The sequence below is a fragment of the Uloborus diversus genome, chromosome 4, assembly GCF_026930045.1.
Source record: "Uloborus diversus isolate 005 chromosome 4, Udiv.v.3.1, whole genome shotgun sequence".
NCBI classification, from domain to species: Eukaryota; Metazoa; Arthropoda; class Arachnida; order Araneae; family Uloboridae; genus Uloborus; species Uloborus diversus.
In genome coordinates this window covers 24,888,384-24,908,939 of record NC_072734.1, presented here as the reverse complement: position 1 = coordinate 24,908,939, position 20,556 = coordinate 24,888,384, and the positions used below count along the sequence as shown (strand labels likewise).

Below are 20,556 nucleotides of genomic sequence, written 5' to 3'. Positions count from 1 at the left end.
CTTAAAATTGTAGGAAAAAAGAATGTATAAACTAGGAGACAAATTGTAAATTATTTTCTAATAAAGTGAGAGACAAAAATAAGACATTAAAATGAAAATACTTTACTTCCATTCAATGATGCAATGTTTGTCCGTTTTTTTTTTTTTTTTTTCCCCCGCACACTGTATACTGCCGTGCTGAGCACAAAAGTGGAATCTGCAATTGAGCTCAAGCTGAGATGTGTTTTGAAGTTTGGCTTTTGCATACATTTGATTCCGATGTCTTTTTTTTTTTCAGAATTTTTTTAACAAAAAGTTCCTGTAGAATCAGCAATCAATTTAAATTTTAGAATATCAACCAATTTTAGGCTTTGGTGTTGTATGAAGCAACCAGTGTTAGCGAGAAAAACATTCATATTAATTGAAAAGTATTCTAAATGCAAACTGTGTAAATATTACATAAATGTGGAAAAAGACTGACTTGTAAGGGGTTGGTTCTACAAGTCAGCCCTTTCTCACATCTATTTAAATATTTACCCAGTTTGTACTTAGAATACTGCCATGCTAAGCACGGAAACGGAATCTGCAGTTGAGTTCAAACCAAGATGTTGTGTTTTAAAGTTTGGCTCATCCATACATTTGATTCATTTGTCTTTTTTTTTTTTTTAATTTTTTTATCAGAATTTTCTTTAATGTGCCATATCAAATGACCCTAAAACATTTTATTTATTAAGTAAAATACGAAATTGAGAAAAACTTGGTTATAATAACTCAGTTTTGTTCAAAAGTGCAGGTATGACTACTTTTACTATTGAGCTTAGCACGGCCGTATGAATAAACTGAAACTCCATTTTTGATTTTGGGTCAGCTTTAAAAATCATTACGCAGTTTTGGTTCGTGGTTTCTGTTGAAAAGAAAAACCAATTTAGTTTTTATTTGAACTTAGACTGGATTGGAAAAAAACAACTCAATAGCTTTCATTTTCAGGCAGTAAAGTTACATTGTAAGGAAATCATACTTATTTTTCTTTCAAACAGTATCAATCATGTTTGAAAGTCAAAAATTACAATTTCTATTTCAAGTTTCAAAAAAGTTTTCAAAAAAGAAAATGTAATTGTTATAATTGGACACACCAAATATTATTGGTTGAACGATGCCTTGACTTATTTCTAGTGTTTGACCAAGAAAGCTTTCAGTTATAAAACAAAAAGGGTTTTTTTTTTTTTTAATTAAACTTACCTTTATGTGTACTTCTGTCAAGCAGAAAAAGACGTTTGGATTGCATATATTTTTTAATAGTTAACCCTTTTTATGTTCCCAGAAACACAGAGCTATTAAGAAATCCTATTTTTATTCATAAAAATTTTTCCCGAAAAAACCCGGTAAAATTTTTTTTTACGCCATTTCAAAATTTCCGTAAATTTTACATCTCTAAATATAATCGAAGAATTTTAGCTTCCTATTTCATCTAATAGGGTGCTGCACAACCCCTTCCTCCAAACTTCATAAGTATGGGGAGGGGGATTTAAAAAAAACATAGAACAGAAAAAATGGTGCTACATATCATAATATACACTAGTGACATACATTGCAATGAAATAATTATTTACAAAGAAACAGCTTGGGAAATTAAATGTTTATAAATTTGTGGCATTTTCTATGCTACGGCTAATGTTAAATTCAGGGGTCTTTGAGCACCCTCTTAAAATTTAAGTATGAAGCTAAAACTGTTACAGCATAATACTATCAATAAGTCTAAAAAAAGTAAGGGGTGTCATGGACTCTAGCTGAAAAAGTTTTTTTTAACCACCGAAGTAAACCCTGATAAATTAGTATTGATTAATTTTTGGTTCCCTAGCTCAATGTGGCATCAGTGCTCGGCTGTGACTTTTAAAAACACTGGGCATGGGAAACATTTTTTGACGCATAAATTATTTGCCCTTGTGTCCCCGTTATCGAGATATAAGGTCTTGAAGTCTGCCAGATTTTTTTAGGAAAGTTATCAAATTTAAAGACTTGATAAGAAATGGAAGGTAATAAGACTTCACCAGCTGCATGTGGCAGGAAATTCGTCTACAAAGTGTGCAAATGGTGTCTTCCACTTCATGCCTGAACTCGCAATTCAGTAACTTTTCTGAAAATCTTGGCAGACTTTAAAACCTTGTTTTCGATAAAGGAGAAACAAGGGCAAATAATGAGACGAAAAACATGTTTTACTGCGCTCTTACAATTAGCACTTTTTCATGATTACACGATCCTACAGTTTCTTGCTTAGTAGTGTTTCATATTTGTAATGGTAATGATCATAAATATCTGCATAATGATTGAAACTTTTTCCTTCAAGGGGCTGAGCTGGATTCAATTAGAGCATTATTTAGTGAGAAAGAAAAGGAACTTAATCTTGCTGTTAGTAAAGTTGAAGAGCTTTCAAGGCAGTTGGATGAAATTAGGAGCAGTAACAACAGAAAAAATTACATTGTGTCTTCTGCCTCTTCTGAACTTGAAAATTTAAAGAGAGAATTAATGGTAAATTGTTTGTATTTTAAGTTGAAAACAATATTGACAATAGCTGTTTAATCCCCTTCATTAATTAAGTCTTCATAACATGTTTTTCAGTACTTAACGAATGCCCTATTTGTTTAATTTATCTTGGTCAGTCCGTCCTACCTTTCAATTTCATTGAAGTCTTTTCAAAAAGTTCATTATGTAACAAAAGGAATTTATTTCTTCAAAAGTTTTGATAGAAATGTATTTTATTGTAATTAGAATCCCGTGACGCAGATACAAAAATTTAAATGTGCTGATTTATTTTTAAAAGACAATTTTGGAAGGATTTTCTAATCCAGAAATAGGTAATGTTCTTTTTTAATGATTCATTTATCAGACAATCCTTCTTTTTTAAAACCTGTGCATTAAACTCGTCATTTGAATTCACTTAACTCATTTTTAAAAGTTGCGAGTGTTCACTCTGCAAGAATTATTCATGCAAGTTGGAAATGTTTCATTGAATCAGTAATACTTATATAAACAATGCAGATCTAGGACTACCTGCTTTTGATGATAATGATGAGAAAGAGGAAATAATCTAGGGGATGTCAAGCAATTTTAAGCATAAAAACTCTAAAACTATTTTTATTTATTAATGCTAGTTGAGAAGCAAATTTGCCAAAAAAAAAAAAAAAAAAATGCAATTTTGTGCTTTGTATATAAAAACAAGTGGAGATTACACATTTTCCCTCTACTTTATTTGTTTTCCAACACTGCCCTGATTTTAAGTTTTCCCACTAGAAACATTTTTTATCACTGGTCCAACAGAAAACGTAAAATTGGGGTTCCTCAGTAATTCAATTTTTTCAGCCTAAAAATTTGGTTGCTTAATATGCTGATTTTGTTTCTCCCAAGTGTAATTAATCATCAGTTTTCATTTTATATTTTTAGTATCGAACAAAAGTAGCTGAACAGCAAAACAACTACATTTGCCAGCAGAGAGAAAACATCTCACTGAGGCATCAAGATATCGCTGTATTGGACGCAAAAATTAACGAGCTTACGCAACGCCTTCACCGAAAGTGCCTTTTGAATGAGCAGCTTGCTTCTCAGATTCACAATTCTACTCTGGCACGTACTTCTGTCAATTCTATCAACAACAATGTCTACCACGCAGCACAAATTGTCACCGTAGAGCCTATGATCCGTGAGACATCTGATCCGGAACATACCCGGGACGACATGGCAGCCAAGCTACATGGATCTCATAAAGGAGATCTGGGAGAGTTTTGTTTGACAAAAAATGACCCCAAGTACCAGACCCTTCCTTACAATACGAAGTTCACTTTAAAAGGAAAGCAGTGCGAGGATTCTCTGTCATCCTCAACGGAAGATGAGTCTTGGTCTGCCCACCCCGATTACTCTACGAGCAATAAAAGTAATCCACCTATGTCCATTGTTAAGCCATCGCCGAACATGTGCAACTTTTCACCCCGTCCATTCAACAGTGCTTATAATTCAAACAATAGAGTTATCTCTGAAACTCAAAAGAAAAGTGATGTTGAATCTAACCTGAGTCTGGTATGTAATTTATTCTACTCATTTTTCATTTAATGCTAATTTATTTTGCTATCTGCATTATGTTCAAAGCTATATACATACAGTGAACCTTCTGTCTGACCACTTCTATTAAACAAAATCCTCCTCCATTAATGACCAAAGTATTACGGAACACAATTTTTTCCCATCAACTTAATGCTAACTTTCCTTTTATTGAGTGTCCACTTGAAAAATGCCCTTTCTCTCAAAACAACTGCACTTTCTTCCCACAAAAGCAAAAGTTCTGTCTCTTTACAATCAAATCAGCACACGCATAAAATCGTTGCACATTGCATAGGAGTCGCATCGCACATCTTCAGGTAAAGACATTTCCTGTAATATTCAAGTTTCATTTTCAAAAGTGATTAAGATTGCAAATGAAATAAAGTGATTTTATAACATAGCATTAATATATGAGCCGCTCAGAAGCCACTGCGGTTAAGTCCAAAACACAAAAACTGAGAAAAGTAATGTTTTTTGATACATTAGTTTTTAAAATTCTTGGTTTATTAATTTAATTGGAAAAGTGTATGCAGTCTTTTTTCGAGGTGTAAACTTTGCAAAAAAACAAGATATGTACAGGATGTGTTAATAAAAACGTAAGTATTTATTGAAATAATGACAGCATCGTAAAAATTTTAGGACTTATACCTTTTGGCAGCTGAAAAATATAAGAAATTTATGTAAAAATAATAAAATAACATTTATTGGGTCATAAGTTCTCTGTTTATTCATCATAATAAACATCATCTTCTGGCGAGTTATTTAAATGTAAATCTTGATTTCCACGTGTTGTCCTTAATGTCCTGTAAAAGTAGTGTTTAATTGGAGGTATATACTTTAATAAACATATGTCTTTTTTTGTTTCTCTTGAAATTGTTCTGCCATTAGGATATAATATAGGTTGAGTTATATTTTTTAAATTTACTGGCCTACCTATTTCTTTTTTAATATCAATTACATGAAAGGTGTCAACCTCGTCAAAATTATGTTTGAACTTAATGCTGCTTGGGTTTGACCTTTCCAATTTTATCCATCTCATATTAAGCCAATTGACTGTTAGTCTACTTGTTGATTTTTTTCTGCTGGTAACAGCTTCTTTCAATGGTTTTGTGGAAAGAAATTCTTGTGGATTCATTTCTATAACTCTGAAAGGGTTCTTTCTTTTACAATAGAAAGTTCTGAATTTAAGTATCTGCGTCTGGGATTATGACTTGTATAATTGCTTGAAATAGCAGGAAAGGAACTTATGTATATGTTTTCGTACATGGGAATCATGTATTTTGTTACCTGGAATATGTTGACCCCGGTGGGCCTTCAGATCTTCCTTTGAATAGCAATTATATAGTTGCCCGTTACTTATTTGATATGTTTCTGTAAAATATTTTTTGCAAACACCAACATCTTGGCCGTTAAGTCTAATAAAACATTCAAAAGACTGAGATCTTGGTCCATTGGTGTTATTCCGGGGTCGTTGTCTTTTGATAACATGGACTCTAATTAACCCACTTAAAAATATATTTTGCTTATGATGATCATTAAGCTTGTAAAAATTTTTCATCGCCTGCTTTCTTTGATAAAAGGTTATCTTGCGATTACGAAGTCGTAAACAGTTAAAAGGCTTATTATCAAATTTCTTTGCAGGAATTATTCTTTTATTTCTATTTTGATATTGTTTACCTTGTATCCTTTTTTGTTTCTCAACATTTCTCGACCATTTCCCAAGATTCCTGCTGTGTTTTCTACCAACTTTTCCTTTATTTCGACGGATATTTATATACGGTTAACTCTCCTTGAATTAGAATGAAATATCGCATCACTTTCACTTTCACTGTGTTCTATTTCCATTGAAATTTTTTTAGGTTTTATACCCTTACAATAAATCTATTTCATTATTTTAAAAAGTCAGAGTTTTTACAGTTATTAAAGAAAATTTATTTAATGTTTTTGATAACACAATAATTTTCGCAAACACTTCAACGTAATATTTTTGTGTTCTGACGCATAAAACTCAAACAATTCTAATTAGAAGGTGACAGTTAAAGTTACTATGAATTTCTTGTTTTTCAGTGTTGCCAACAAATACCGAAAGAAGAAGAATAATTTAACTTTTATTTCATGGTTTATGTAAAAAAATATTGATAAAAGGTGGATTTATTCACAATGGCTTCTGAAATTATTATACAATATATTCAGAAGCTATTAAAAAAAGGGCTGTCTAACCTAGAAAAAAGTAACCAATGAGTAAATCCTTTAATAACTAAGAACATTATTATTTATTTCATCAACATTTCCAAAAATCAGAAAATATCAAAAAATGGACTTAACCGCATTGGCTTCTGAGCGGCTCATATGTTTATGGATTTTGTGTGTTATTATATTCAGTTCTTGGAATAATATGCTGCTAATAAGGATTTTTTTAAAGATAAAAATTATGTAATAAAAATCTATTAAAATCAATAAAAATTTCCACTATAAACTTTTTTTTTTTTTTTTTGAAACTGTTGGTTTAAAGATGCATTTCCTATTGAACTATTTTTCCTGTACTGCTATACATTAATGTTATATTATAAACACACTTAATTCCACTTTCAATCTTAATTACATCTGTGAATGTAAGTTTCTTCACTGAAGATATGGCGATTCGTATGCAACATGCAATGCTTTGGGGTTTTTTTTTTTTTTTTTTTTTTTGCAACATGAATATATTTTCTGATACATGGCTTATAAGAGCGGGACCATTATTCTGGTTTTACACTACAAAATACTATTCTATGTGTTTCAAAATTAGCTTCACTTTCAAAAAAAAATAGTAATTCAAGAATTTTGTCAGTTACTTTGCTTTAAAGTGTAAATTTTTGATCCAATTTTTATAGTTTGATAGCCAATGCTCCAGTCGAGGAAAAAATTTGGAAACTGCCCCTTTTTATAGGGTAGGTGACGAATTTTTATTGGACAAAAAAAAAGTCCTAACAGAATAAAGTAATCTAAACTTTTAGATTACTTGGTCAGGTTTGATTCAAAAAGCAGATTTTTTTTTTTTTTTTTGTAAAAGGTGGTTTGATATCAATTTACCTTAAATTTGCCCTGCCCTATAACTATAGAACTGTTGATAACCCTTGTGTTGGTTCTTTCAAGTCTATTTTGAAACCAAAATATTTTGTATCTTTTAAATTTTTTTAGGAAAATTCATCTAATGATAACTCTGTCCTCGCAAAAACAGAACATAGCAGTGAAGTTAATCCCAATGATTCAATGAATAACAATGTGGATAAACCCCCAGCTTCAGCAGTAATTACTTCATATGAAAAAAGTAAGACAGTACCGGTGAGAATTGTGAAACCAGTTGTGCCTCCAAAACCAGCTCTTCCAGTGAAACCAATGGTTATGAACCGTCCAAATACTACTTCAAGAGATAAAAATGCTGAAGGAAAAGATCTTGTTAATGAAGCATTGTCTGTTCTTCAGAAAAAAGCACCTGAAAATGAAAAGAGTGCTGTTAGGTATGTATTCTTCACTTAAGTTATCTTGTAAATATTTTATTTGTTGAGAAATAAACAAATACCTTTTTTGTACTGCAAAGTAATTGTAAGAAATGCAATGTTCAAGGCTCAAATGTGCAAAAAAACAAAAATTAGACCTTGTTTCTGGGTTTCAAGGAACTTTGTTTTTTAAAACAGAACAGTATGAGCTGTTCGGGGTAAAATCAGGACAAAAATGCAGTTTTTTTTTTTTTTTTTTTTTTTTTTTTTTTTTTTTTTATGTGTATCTAGAATCTTTTGCAAGTTTGCTTTTAACATTGTTTTCCTGACTATTATTTGTTGCCTGTAATATTCTACTTTTAATATAATAATCTAGTAAATAAAATACAGAGAAAGATGTAAAACAAAAACCTATTAATTTAAAAGTAACAACTTTTCATCCTTTAATCGCTACATCTTAGTGTGATGTATGAATGTCTCTCATGCCAAATGGATTTCCATATTTTAGCTTTAGTGGTGCTTTGTTGAGGTACAGTATGTGAGATTTTGCTAAAGTTTTGGTCAGAAAATGTTAACACAAGGACCCATTTATTCCTATGAGTAATACAGTAAAACCTGTCTACAACAGTATTGTTGGGACCTAAAAAAATATTGTTATAGGACAGATTATCATTATAGACTGATTATTTATGCTAAAATTTTGGTGGGAACAAGGAAAATGTCGTTATAGACGGGTTTATTGTTATACACAGTATTGTTATACCCAGATTTCACTGTACAATCTTCATCACCTTTCTCTAATTTTTATTTTATGGACTTAATTTGGCAAAGTGAAGCATTCATTTGGCTAACATGAGGAGTACCAACCAAAACCGCACACGTCCATTAGGGTGGGCCGAAAAAACTTTTTTTGGAAATCTGTTTTTGGATAGTGCGGAAAAGTTGCTATATGGACCCGTTATTACCCATAAAAAATTTCGCTAAATTTGTTTAATATTTAGCCGGCGCTATTTGACCTTGAAAAACTGAAAAAAAGGACAAAATTGCACTTTTTTTCAAAAAAAAAGAGGGGGGGGGAGGCAAAAATAAAAGTTTGAAGCTAGTTTCAACAAATATTAGAAGTATCTGTCAGTGCATTAGTTGAAATCCTCAAAGATTTTTATACATTTCGTAGAATATTTAGCTACGCTCCTTTGAGACTGAAACATTGGAAAAATGAAAAAAAAAAAAAAATTAAAAGTAGTTTCGAAATAAATAAGTACTGAAATGTTACGCAATACGTAACCTAGAAAAAACAGTGAAAATTCAATCAATTTCATGCGACATTTGTACGCCAATTTTAAAAAATGCACACACTCAAATAAAAAATAGTTACATAAGATGCTAATTTTTTAATCTTTGGTTCCAGTAGTTTCTTCGGGATAATAAACGGCGCTCAACTACTTCTATTATTCCTAAGATTATTTTATAACTATTTTATATATATTTGACAAATCGAGCCCTTGAGTATTAAAAAAATGTGAATCCTCTGAAGTCCTTTAAACTGATTAATGAATTGAACGCAAGTATTCTTCTTTAAGAAATGCTGTAATTCTACACCTCCACAGCTGGGAGTTAAGCAATTAAAGGGGTCCTCTCTTGCGTCCAATGTCCACAATCAGTTGCCACTGAGGCATCTTATACTGGAATTGGACGGTTGCACAAAGTGGCCACATTCATATTCTGGAGCTATCGAACAACTTCTTAGAGATTGTAAAAAAATCCGGTGGTCAAATTTGATAAAATTGACTGCAATCTTCTGGTTTTGGACATGGAAGATATAAAAAATTTAAGTATTAACAACAATATTTGTATAGAATCTGTCTTGCCGTAAAAGATGGTCAGTTGTTCTTCAAGCGTGGCTGACAGTAGCCCAGGCAAACTCAGTCAGTCGAGCGCGATGGCTGACAACTGCAAACCATTTGTTACGCTTGTATATAGGCACTCCAACTCCATCAGAAAATCTTACAATACTTGTAAAGTATGTAATGTTAGTTTATGCTCCAATGTGGTTTGAAATAAAAATAAAACCGAACTGCCAGTACGGCACCCAACATTTTTGGAAAATGATTTCTCTTGGAAGGCAGTTTCCAGACAACGTTAAGGAGATAATTTTCAAAGTTCTCTCAAGTAATGCATATTTCACTCATCCTGAACAGCTACTGTTGACAATGTTGTTTGACTCAAGAAAATACATTCGGGAATTAGCTGTTAGGCGCATTCTGAACTCTAGAAATAAGAAGACGAAGAGCTCGGATGGTGTACGATTTTTTGAGTGTCCTAAACTCAATTTTGAAGCCGTTGATTATGTTGATTTAGTTGATTGGGCAAACTGTGTTGTAACAGAGCCACCTCTTACAATGCATCTAAAAGACCAACAATGGAAAGAAATGTGCAAAGAACATTCTACTGAGTTTACTTTCGAGAAATTTCCCTGTCACACGCAAGCTGTGAAACGTTGTGTGAAACTAATAACCGAAGCTGCAATAAAAGTTCGTGGTGAAACTGCACGAGATGGATACATTCGTGCAAATTTTCATGCTAGGAAAGAACTTCCATCATTTGATAACAAGGGACAATATTATTCCAAAAAATAATATTCATTATGCTTGAGGTAGTATAAATCAAATTTGAAGATTTCTTTTTTAAACTTTTATTATCTATATATGTAATTCTAGAAAATGTATGATACTATTGCGTGATAATAATTACTATGATTAAAAGTGCTATTTAATTAATTAATCTATGATTTAATTTTGAAAAATAATTTTCACATTGGTCTTTAAAGAAATTCAATATTTTTTCATTTTTCTCCAATTTTTGATGTCGGAAAGGAGCGGTTAAATGCTCCTTAAAATCAATGAAACATTTTATGGGCTCGAACTGGCTCACATTTTCGATGCATTCTAGCAAAATATTTGGAATTTAGTTTTTTTAAAAAAATTTCGACAAAAATTCATTTTTCTCTTTTTTTACGGTTTTTCAATGTCAAATAGCGCCGGCTAGATATTTTTTAATATCCAAGAAATTTTTTGTGAGTGCTAACTAGCTCACTACGCAACTTTTGCGCGCTATCCAAAAATTGATTTCGAAAAAAAAAATTTTCGGCTTATTTCGGCCCACCCTAACGTCCATCCTGAGCGATTTTCGGGAAGTCTTGAAAAACTTGTTTCAACTCAGTCCTTTATGGGGGAAAATGTATTTATATAAATTGATTTTGCCTCATTAATATCCTTAAGAGAAAGCTTTCAAATATAATAGGATCCAATAAACCTGTAATTAAATTTTCAAATTCAACATGTCCTTGTATGATTAGATCTAATGCACATGTTTCACTTTAATTAAAATCGTAATGGAGTTTTTAGTTTTTGGACGAATTAGGAACTTAAAATTATTCCCAGACGTCCACTATAACCTCAACAGCAAGTAAGCACAAAATTCGACAGCGTTGATTAGCTCCAGATCATGTGACCAGAATGAGGGCTATTGGTTGATTGGACATGTTTTCTGATTGAAACAATTCTATGGGCGGACGTTCTTGTTTGATTTAGACCCTTAATTTTAAAACATAATTTAGATGGGGTATGATTTCCCTTGGCTTAAACTGATAATTCAGTGTTGTAGAAACCATAAAATAAAATGTTTGAATCAGTTAATAATTTAATTTTTGTTGAAACAGGTTTTGATTGGCACCCCCTCACATGTAATTTAATGGATCACATTGTCTTGTTCTGGTCAATTAGCCTGAATATCTTTGTTTTTTTATTCATAAAATTGAGGATTTTAATCGCATTTATTACTAAAATTAGTTTTTCTCATCGGTTGTTGAAGATTTTGTAATAGAACTTAATTAGGAATTTAAATAATGAAATTTCTTCTAAATTATGACAATCTTTGATCCACTTGAATGTGATGCGTTAGTTACTGGTATCATGCACAAAAACTAGGTTCATTAAATTTGAAATACACAAATCTGAATATGAGCAAGGAGGGGTTTTTCTGAAATAAAAGCAAAATTTTAAACTCAATTTGAAATTGAATCAAAACCCTTAGACCTTACTTTTATAAAATTTTCAACTGTGTATGGAGATTTTTGTTATTTTTGATTAATGTTGAATTTTAATTGATTATTCATGTGTATGTATTTCTTTAAAATATTGTGTTTATAAAAATTTTTTGGAAATCAATATGTCATTCAGTTTTTTTTCCTAGTAGTTCTTAAGTATTGTTCATTATTTTTCTTTTTAAAAACTTACTCTTCAATAAATCAAGTTTTTCTATTCTCAGCAACTACAGGGAACGATTGCTGTATTACCAATGTGTTCCTAGGTAAAACCAATTGTTCATGCAACTGTTTTACTGTGTGCTCATTTGCATGAAATAGTTAGAATGCATATGCTTGCATACTGATTAAAGAATTTGAAAGCTTTTTTTTTTCTTAACATAAGGATCTCGGGTCAAAAAATTCTTAATCTGTTGTGTAAACTAATATTTTTTTTAAGTATTCAAATATAAAATCTTCTTAATAGCATGTGTTGTTTTAAAAATGTTAAGCTATAAATTCCTGATAAAGAGTCGCATAATGAAACTAATGACATGTTTAGTTTCAGCAAACTGAATGCTACCAGTTCTAAGTAATTTAGGAAATTTGTTATTTCCAACTATAAATTAAAACTTTTTAGTAAAACTATATAAAAAATATAAAAACAATCTGGAGGGTCAGTGTATCACCCTCCATGAATTACATGCATTAGGTTAGTATTTTTAGAAATCTTTAGTATTTAATATAAAATCCCCATGATTTAAAAAATTAAATAAGCTTATTCAGTGTGAGATTTCATAGCTATGCTTTTCCCCCCCTTTCAAATAATATTTTTGTAAACTGTCTTAAATATGCATAGCTAGCATATTTAAATCTTCAATTCAGTAACAATAAATACATTGCCTGTGTAATTAACATTGTGTGGCTGTAACTAATAAATAAATAAATAGTTTTTAAAAAATCAGCTTCTCAATATTAATTTTGTTAATGATCACTTTATGATGGTTTGCATTGCTTTTGATTTCAACATCTTGTTTTTTAAATTTCAGGTATACTAATCCACGTGATAATTCTCAGGATAAAGCTCTTCCTAAAAGTAAAATAGCCACATATTTTCCTAAATCAGAATCCAGCCCGGTGTCTGAATGTAGACCAAACGAATATTCTGATGCAGTCGATGCTCCGAAACGTAAATCGGCCTTCTGCCTTCCTATCAAACCAAAACCTCTGACCATCAGGAAAACTCCCGGTTTAGAACCCCCCAAGCTGAAAGTTCAACCTGTTAGTATCTCAAGTATGCAAAGGAAGCTTTCAGATTCTCAGCTTCTTACATCTAACTTGAAAACATCACTAAACGTACAGCCTTTTAATTCATCAACAGAAAGCAGAAATTTGGACAGTGGGAAACCTGATATTAAAAGTACCGATGAATCTGCTGAAAATAATTCCTCCCTGCCATCGCAAAGTGGAAGTGTGGAGAAGTTAGATGAAACTGAAGCAGTAATAGAGTCTGAAGAAAATAAAATTCCTTCTGTCAAAGAATTGAAAAGTAATTTTGAGTCGTCTGAGCAAGATTCCTCACTGGAAAAATCTGGTAAATTTGCAACTTCTTTTAACCTTTTTCAGGGGTGGTTATGCGTGGTAGAAAACACAAATTTTTGCGATTCAAATGGTTTTAAAATATAGTAGTACCTTGTTCACCTGGACCTCATTCATCTGGTCCAAATTTGTAGTTTAAAAAATATATTGGCTTAAATCACAATTTTAAATTAAGATAACAACAGCTATAAGTATGCTAAAAGTTTGCTTATTATTTTGTTTAAATGTAAGATTCCTGCATAAATCAAACTATAAATTATAGTAATTTTTACAGACGTCACGGCAAACTTTTAGCAATGGTCTGGCGCCGCTGCAACCTAACTATTAATGATATAGTGCTAGCGCTAGATGAGCCTATGTAATTTTGTTTAAAAGCTTTGTTTTGCTGTAATGAAAGATAGGTTGGCTTATTTAAGAATTTGTTTTGTATATCACAAACATTACTTGGATTTTTGTTTATCCAGATTCCGTTTGATCTCAGTTAATCTGGATAAACAAGGTTGTTTTGTGTTCGCAATCTTTCTTGAATTTAGATTCACTATACTTAGGGGAAGGTGGGGCAAGACGAGATAGCGGGGCAAGATGAAATACTGAAGCTTCTCACTATTTGGGTGCAGACATCTAGCGGAAAAGTAGTCAAGTAGTTGCAATGGAAGAAGAAACCACGTTGGTTGAATCAACCATTTTGTGCGCGGCATTTGCATTGTATAAAATATTTTTTTCAATTTTCGTGTGTTTCGCCGTACTCTTATTTTGTTGGATCATCTTTTCAAGTGTATTTTGGTGAGTACCATTTTTTAAATCTTTTTTGCTATCATATAATCGTAATCCACAATGCAAAAGGATAAATTTACAGTGATTTAATGTTATTTTATTTATATCCTGAACTTGAGTAGACAGTGAACACGACAAATGGCGCAGTGGGGCAAGACGAGATATTGTAAGAGGGGCAAGATGGAATAATATCTCATCCTATCCCGCATGTATTGAAATTTGTTTTTAATTCTTTTCAAATTTCTTTTCAACTTATCAAAGAAAGACAAATAGAGGCAGTTGGTCACGAGAATCAATGAAACATGCCATTGAATCCATAATGAATGGCGAAATGGGATTTCAGAAAGCATCCCGAGCTTATAATGTACCACGGGCTACACTTCGTAGAAAACTGAAAGAAACTAAAATACAGTTGTTGGACGGGAGCGTTCTCACGGTTTCAACAGCTGGAAAAATTTATTCAAATAAAGAAACCGCAAGTGTAGATCTAGTTAAGCCTTTGGGCCCAATCCAAACTATTTTTTCTTTGGAAGAAGGAGACCTACTTGTGGACTATATTTTGAAAATGGAAGAAGGGCTATTGGGGGATATTTCGATAATTGGGAATCTGGCGCGGTCATCTCATTTTTGGCGTAAATTTTATTTTGGTAGCCTTGCTGATTTATAGTAACCCTATGTGAATAGATGTTTCCCATAGACTAATAATAAGAGTAGACTGAGCTATCGCAACCCTTTTGCTGCTCATAAACCAAACCATGTGACTGGTGGATATCCTAGCAACAGCGGGCATTGATCGTAGCAGACGATCAACGTCCACGAGAAATAAAATAAATAGAATTGATGGAACACGGAAGAATGATCTTTTATGGAGTCCGATTTGTAAATTTGTTATTCTAAATTGTAAATATTTTGTTAATATAGTGAGTTTTTCGTTTAGATAGTACTGTGCATTTTTTTAGTCAATTTTAATAACTCTCTAAGCAATTAAAGATACAAGCGCCCAAAAAGAATCGGCAAACGGTAAGATTTTTACCTACATATTCAATTTAAGATATCGATTAATACATTTTTGCGTAAACGCAAGACGTTTACGCCATTACGTTCACACCAACGCTGACGTAGCAGTTCCAAATGAAATAAAAGTTACTGAAAACTGTGATCAAAACTAATTACTAATGTCAAAATGATGCATAACTAAAAGAAAAACAGTTCAATCCCTGCACCTGGAAACAGTGGCGGCGCGAGAGCAAAAGTAGACGTCTGCGATGCAGTTTTGCGAGGCCCTATTAAACATAAAATACTCTCAGACAAAAAATTGAATTCATAGAATTTATTTTTATACTAATTATTGGCACTTAGAATTACCAATTCTTTTCTTAATTGCTGTAACAAAAACATTTTGTAACTAGTAGCGCAATCAAAAAGAGGTGTGTTTTGGCGGTAGGGGGAGGGGGCAGTACATCGAAAGTGAAAAAATGACCGAATAGAAAGGGGGGTCCGGAAATTTTTGAAATTTGTAGTTTAAAAATGCCATTTTAGGCTTTCTTTGCCGATGTTTGGGGAAAAGAAATACATGGGTCTCAGCGGAAATTTCTAGAAATTGAAGCCTTAAAACACATTTATAGGCCATATTTATTGACTCTAGTGTCAGAAACTATCCCCGATCGATTCTTTTTTTTTTTTTTAATTGGTCGAAATCAATTCCTTCTCCCCCCTGCAAGTTCTCAAAATTGAAGCTTCAAAAACAGAATTTCAGACAAACTTTCAAGATTTTACGGAAATGAGGTTCTGGGAGCTCTTCCCTGGAAAAATTTTGAAAATTATGGTCCTAAAAACTTAAGCAATATTTTATATTCAGGAGCCATTCCACTTGAACTTTTTGTTAGTGTAGTTCAAAAAACCTAATTGCTTATGATTAAAAAAAAAAAAAAAAAAAGACGGAATGGGGACCCTTGCCCGAATATTTTCTGAAATTCAAGCCTTAAAAATGCGATTATAAGGCCATATTTTGTAACATTAGGCTCAGTAATTTTTGAAATTAAAGCTCCAAAAACGCAATTTTAAGCGATTTTCGATGTTGTTGAGTTTTTGGGGACTTTCAGCTAGAAATATCGCGAAATTGAAGATCTGGATGCGAAATTTCAGATGCTCCATAATGCTTTCGATGGGTATGTGTGTGTGTGTGTATGTGGGGGGGGGAGTTCAGAGGAGAAGAATTTTAAATATTTTCTTATTCTTAGACGAACTGGGAAAAAAGAAAAGAAATAGGACGGGGGTGGGGTAATAGAGCTAGCTGATCAATAAGCTGTAACTATTGAATACTTTTTATACAAAAGAAATTTCACTCATTAATTTCTTTCAAAAAAATAAAATAAATGAATTTGAAACATGAAGGATGTCGGATAATTGCAACAGTTTCAAATCTTTGCGTGCGTTGAGAAAATCGACGATCAGGCACTGCTCAAATTTGTACAATCATTTTGTATAAGGCCCCGACAGAATTCTCCAATCGGGCCCCGCATTTTCTAAGGCTGGCTCAGTGCAGTCTCCCCTTCACGCACTATTTTTATTACTTTTGTGTCTGTTGTATTCAATAAGAGCTTCAATTGAAAACATAAACATTTCTTATAACTTCTGAGAATTTTGCGAGGTCCTATCTGCGCGAGGCCGTCGGCAGTCGCCGACGCCTAGCGCCGCCACTGCCTGGAAAAAATTATAATGAAAACAGATTACGTCTTAAAATACATGCCGAGTGCCAAACTATAATGTTGCCATCTAGCAACCATGCTGCCAAAGTTTTCATCAAACCTTCCACCAGTCACATGATGTATCCATGAACCAATTTTTTCATCAGCAAGTCTGAGAAAGCTTGGTCTAGTCTTATTATTAGTCTATGGTGTTTCCGGTTTCTTTGTTTAGATTTGCAAAGAAAAATACCTCTCACGCAGACGCTGGAATCAACAATTGAAGCTAATAAATAAAGATCGCCAAATTCACAATTATCGAAATCTTCCGGTTATTTGGCATTACATCGTATGACCTTAGGCTCTTGGCGTATCAATGGGGTGAAAAATTGGGGAAAAAATCACAGCTTTAACAAAGAAAAACAAATAGCTGGTAAAGATTGGATACTCGCATTCAAATCTGGCCATCCTCAAATTGCACTTAGAAAACCAGAAGCTACGAGTGCGGCTCAAGCAGCTGCTTTCAAAGAAGTTAATGTTGGAAAGTTTTTTGATCTATTGACCCGTATTGTAGATGAGAATAAATTGACACCAGCAAGAATCTATAATTGCGACGAGACTGGGGTGTCAATAGTACCAAAGAATAGATCAAAAATTCTCGCTTTAAAAAGTAGGAAGCAAGTTGGTTGCCTGACGTCCGCTGAGAGAGGCCGCACTGTCACCATCGAAGTTTGTTTTAGTGCTGCTGGAGAATACATGCCTCCCCTTTTTGTATTTTCTCGCGTCCATGCAAATAATCAGCTCATGAACGATTGTTCACCGGGGGCTTGGGCTGAATACCATGCAAGTGGTTGGATGTAGTCAGGAATATTTTTCTCTTTGTTTAAGAAATTCGTCACATGGAGTCGAGCAAGTAAAGATGCACCAGTTTTACTTTTTCTTGATGGTCACTGTACACACACAAAAAATATGATTGTGATTGGTTATGCGATAGAGAAAGGTGTTATCTTATGCTTTCCACCACACTGTACATACCGTTTACAACCATTTGATGTGAGTTTCATGAAACCACTAAGTGTATTTTACGATCAAGAGATGGCTAATTGACTTCGAACAAACCCTAGTCGTGTGGTTACACAGTTTCAGATAGCAAAACTTTATGGAAACGCCTTTGTAAGAGCAGCAACTATGACAACTGCAGTAAATGGTTTCTGGAAGACTGATATCTGGCCACTCAATCCAACTGTATTTGGCGAACACGATTTCGCACCGACTGAAACTAAAAACCGAGAACTTCAGCTTATGGTGGCCCATCGTCCCGAATCTGTAACTAATGAAACTACAGAACCGACGGGCAACGGTGCTGATGCTGTTTGTGTTCAAAATCCTAAACATGCGGGTAGCCAAGGCTCACTTATTTGTACACCCTCAACCCCTCGTACAATTGAGGTATTGTCGAAGATTGTATATTCTCCAGAAGATATTTCACCAGTACCAAGCTGCAATTCATTCAAGAATGTGAAAAAGCCTCGCAAACGTGGAAAAACTGCGGTTATCACGGAATCACCATACAAAAATGATCTACAAAATGATGTAATTATGAAGGTTGAAAAGGAACGGAAGAAAATAGAAAAGTCTAAGCAAAGAAAGAAGAATATGGAAAAATCTAAACAGAAAGAGCCAAAGAAAATAAAGAAATCTAAACAGAGTGAGGAGAAAAAAATGGGAAAATCTAAACAGAGTGAGGAGAAAAAAAAATAGAAAAATCTAAGTAGAGAGATAAGAAATTGGAAATATCTAAGCAGGAGGAGCCGCAGAAAATTGAAAAATCTGAGCAAAAAGAGGAGACAAAAATGGGAACCTCTAAGCAGAGAGAGAAGAAAATAGAAAAATCTAAGCAGGAAGAGGAAAAGATCGAGGAGCTAAAGAAGAAAAAACGAAATGTGAAAAGGAATTTGGAAGAAATATTTTCATGGACCTCATCAACTAGTACAGCAACAAAAGTTGGTCTGTGAAAAGATAAAGGCAAAAGAGTGAAGGTTGAAAAATCAAAACCAAAAACTGTACTTAAATAACTGTACTGGCTTATGTAAACACTGAATCTCATCTTACCCCACCTATAGAGGTAAGATGGGATTTTAAGCACAATAAGTTAAAACATGCGCCTAAAATTTTCTGTTGGGAATAAAATATTAAGTCAATGTTTATTCATTTGTAATACTTGAGAGATAATAAAGACATTGTTTTCGAATTTATTTTTGACTTATGTTTGCCACCACAACTGTTTTTTGTTAAGTATCTCGTCTTTCCCCACCCTCCCCTACTTGGAATAGGTGCATACTTGAGGCAGATGTGCAATTTCAATTATCTTTTTAAATGAATTATTAGGAGAAACTAATGGTAAAGCAATTTCTTTTGTTCTCTAAGAAAATGCAATGTTTTACTTCAAAAATCCTGAAAATTTCTGAACTCTGATCACAATCTGGCATGCTGCTTTTTAAGATGTTGATGAATATTATTAATTTATCTTACAATGGAATATTTTGTTATCTCTTTGCATTTAAATTTAAAATTTCATAATTATTGTATTTGACAGTTGAGTTCTTGTTAGATTATAGTTTTTTTAATCATTGGTTTTATAAATGCATTTAAAATTGACAAAGTTCACAGAGTTTGATAAACTTCTTTTTTCAGTAGTACATTCTCGGAACCCTTGAAGTTAATTTGAAGTTTACAGTAAAACATTATTTCCATGAATGTCCTAGCTATTGCACTCGTTGTTTTGAAAGCTTTTAAATGCAGCATGCCAGTTAAAAGAGAACAAATGAATAGTGTTCAATCCATCAGAATGGATGTGACATTTTTATGCATGTATTTGAAATTTATTACCAAAATTTTAAACTTTTGCTTTTATTTGTTGTATATTCGGATATAAGGAACCATTAGGTATGATGTGAGTTATCAGCTATGAAGTGGATGCTATGGCAAAAGGGTTATTAGGGTACATAAGAAAGCATGTTTCTGAACTGTGCCAAAGGAACTCTACAATCTGAACGATCCAATAGTTTGCTAGAACTTTTTCTTTTGCATAAAAACAAGTTTTCTATATTAAATGTCTCATCATTTGTGTGACATGAATTGGCATTTTCCCTTTTTTATTCTTCTCGTTCAACGGGGGAAGTACTGCAAAGCCTTTTGTTTTGGTGATCATTCTTGCCGGGGAGGGGGGTGCCGTAACTTTGTTTCATTTTTTAATTTGTGGATTTGGCTATTGGTTTTTGTTATGTAACATTGTTACAAAACAAGAGATCGTTTCCACAAAAAGGTTTTAAAAATTCTAAATATTAAAAAATCTCTGAAACCAAGTTATATGGAACAAAAAAAAAGATATTCTTTGAATTACGTACTTTCGTCTTCGAAAGAGCTATCTTTATTCTAGAAAAGTTACAGGTTTAATCCCACAGTTGTACTTCGTCAGTTTTGAAATATTTGCCATCTAAATTATATAATTGTTTCATTGAAAATAGCATAAACTTGTAAATGAAAGATATACTGAGATTTTAATAAGTATGTCATTGTCAGTAATTTAAAATTTTTCATTGCATTATTCTTAGAATCATCTGAATTGATTTCTGAAGAAAATGAAGCAGATGATCCACAATTTTCCAGTGCAGCTTTACGTCGCATGAAAAAAGGGAATTTAAAAAGTGAAGGCTCTATGCGAAATTCTAGAAGAGTTAGTTTTGATCCTTTAGCTTTATTGTTAGATGCAGCTTTAGAGGGAGAGTTAGAATTAGTAAAAAAGACTGCAAAAGAAGTAAGTGATTTTTGAGAAATGTTTGTTGCTCTCGTGCTTGTAAGATTGTTTTAA

At 32.7% G+C, this 20,556-nt stretch overlaps 1 protein-coding gene across 2 annotated transcripts in view; it reads left to right on the top strand.

Annotated features, from left to right (window-relative positions):
• Positions 1–20,556, top strand: part of LOC129219744 (apoptosis-stimulating of p53 protein 2-like) — a 96,364-nt gene that overhangs the window by 70,635 nt on the left and 5,173 nt on the right. The window contains exons 3-8 of one of the 2 annotated variants that reach the window (XM_054854034.1): positions 2,324–2,505; positions 3,418–4,047; positions 7,249–7,568; positions 11,874–11,915; positions 12,678–13,222; positions 20,300–20,502. In XM_054854034.1, the coding sequence (XP_054710009.1) occupies positions 2,324–2,505; positions 3,418–4,047; positions 7,249–7,568; positions 11,874–11,915; positions 12,678–13,222; positions 20,300–20,502 (1,922 nt within the window). The remainder of the gene's footprint in view (positions 1–2,323; positions 2,506–3,417; positions 4,048–7,248; positions 7,569–11,873; positions 11,916–12,677; positions 13,223–20,299; positions 20,503–20,556) is intronic. The other variant, XM_054854035.1, reaches the window with a different exon arrangement.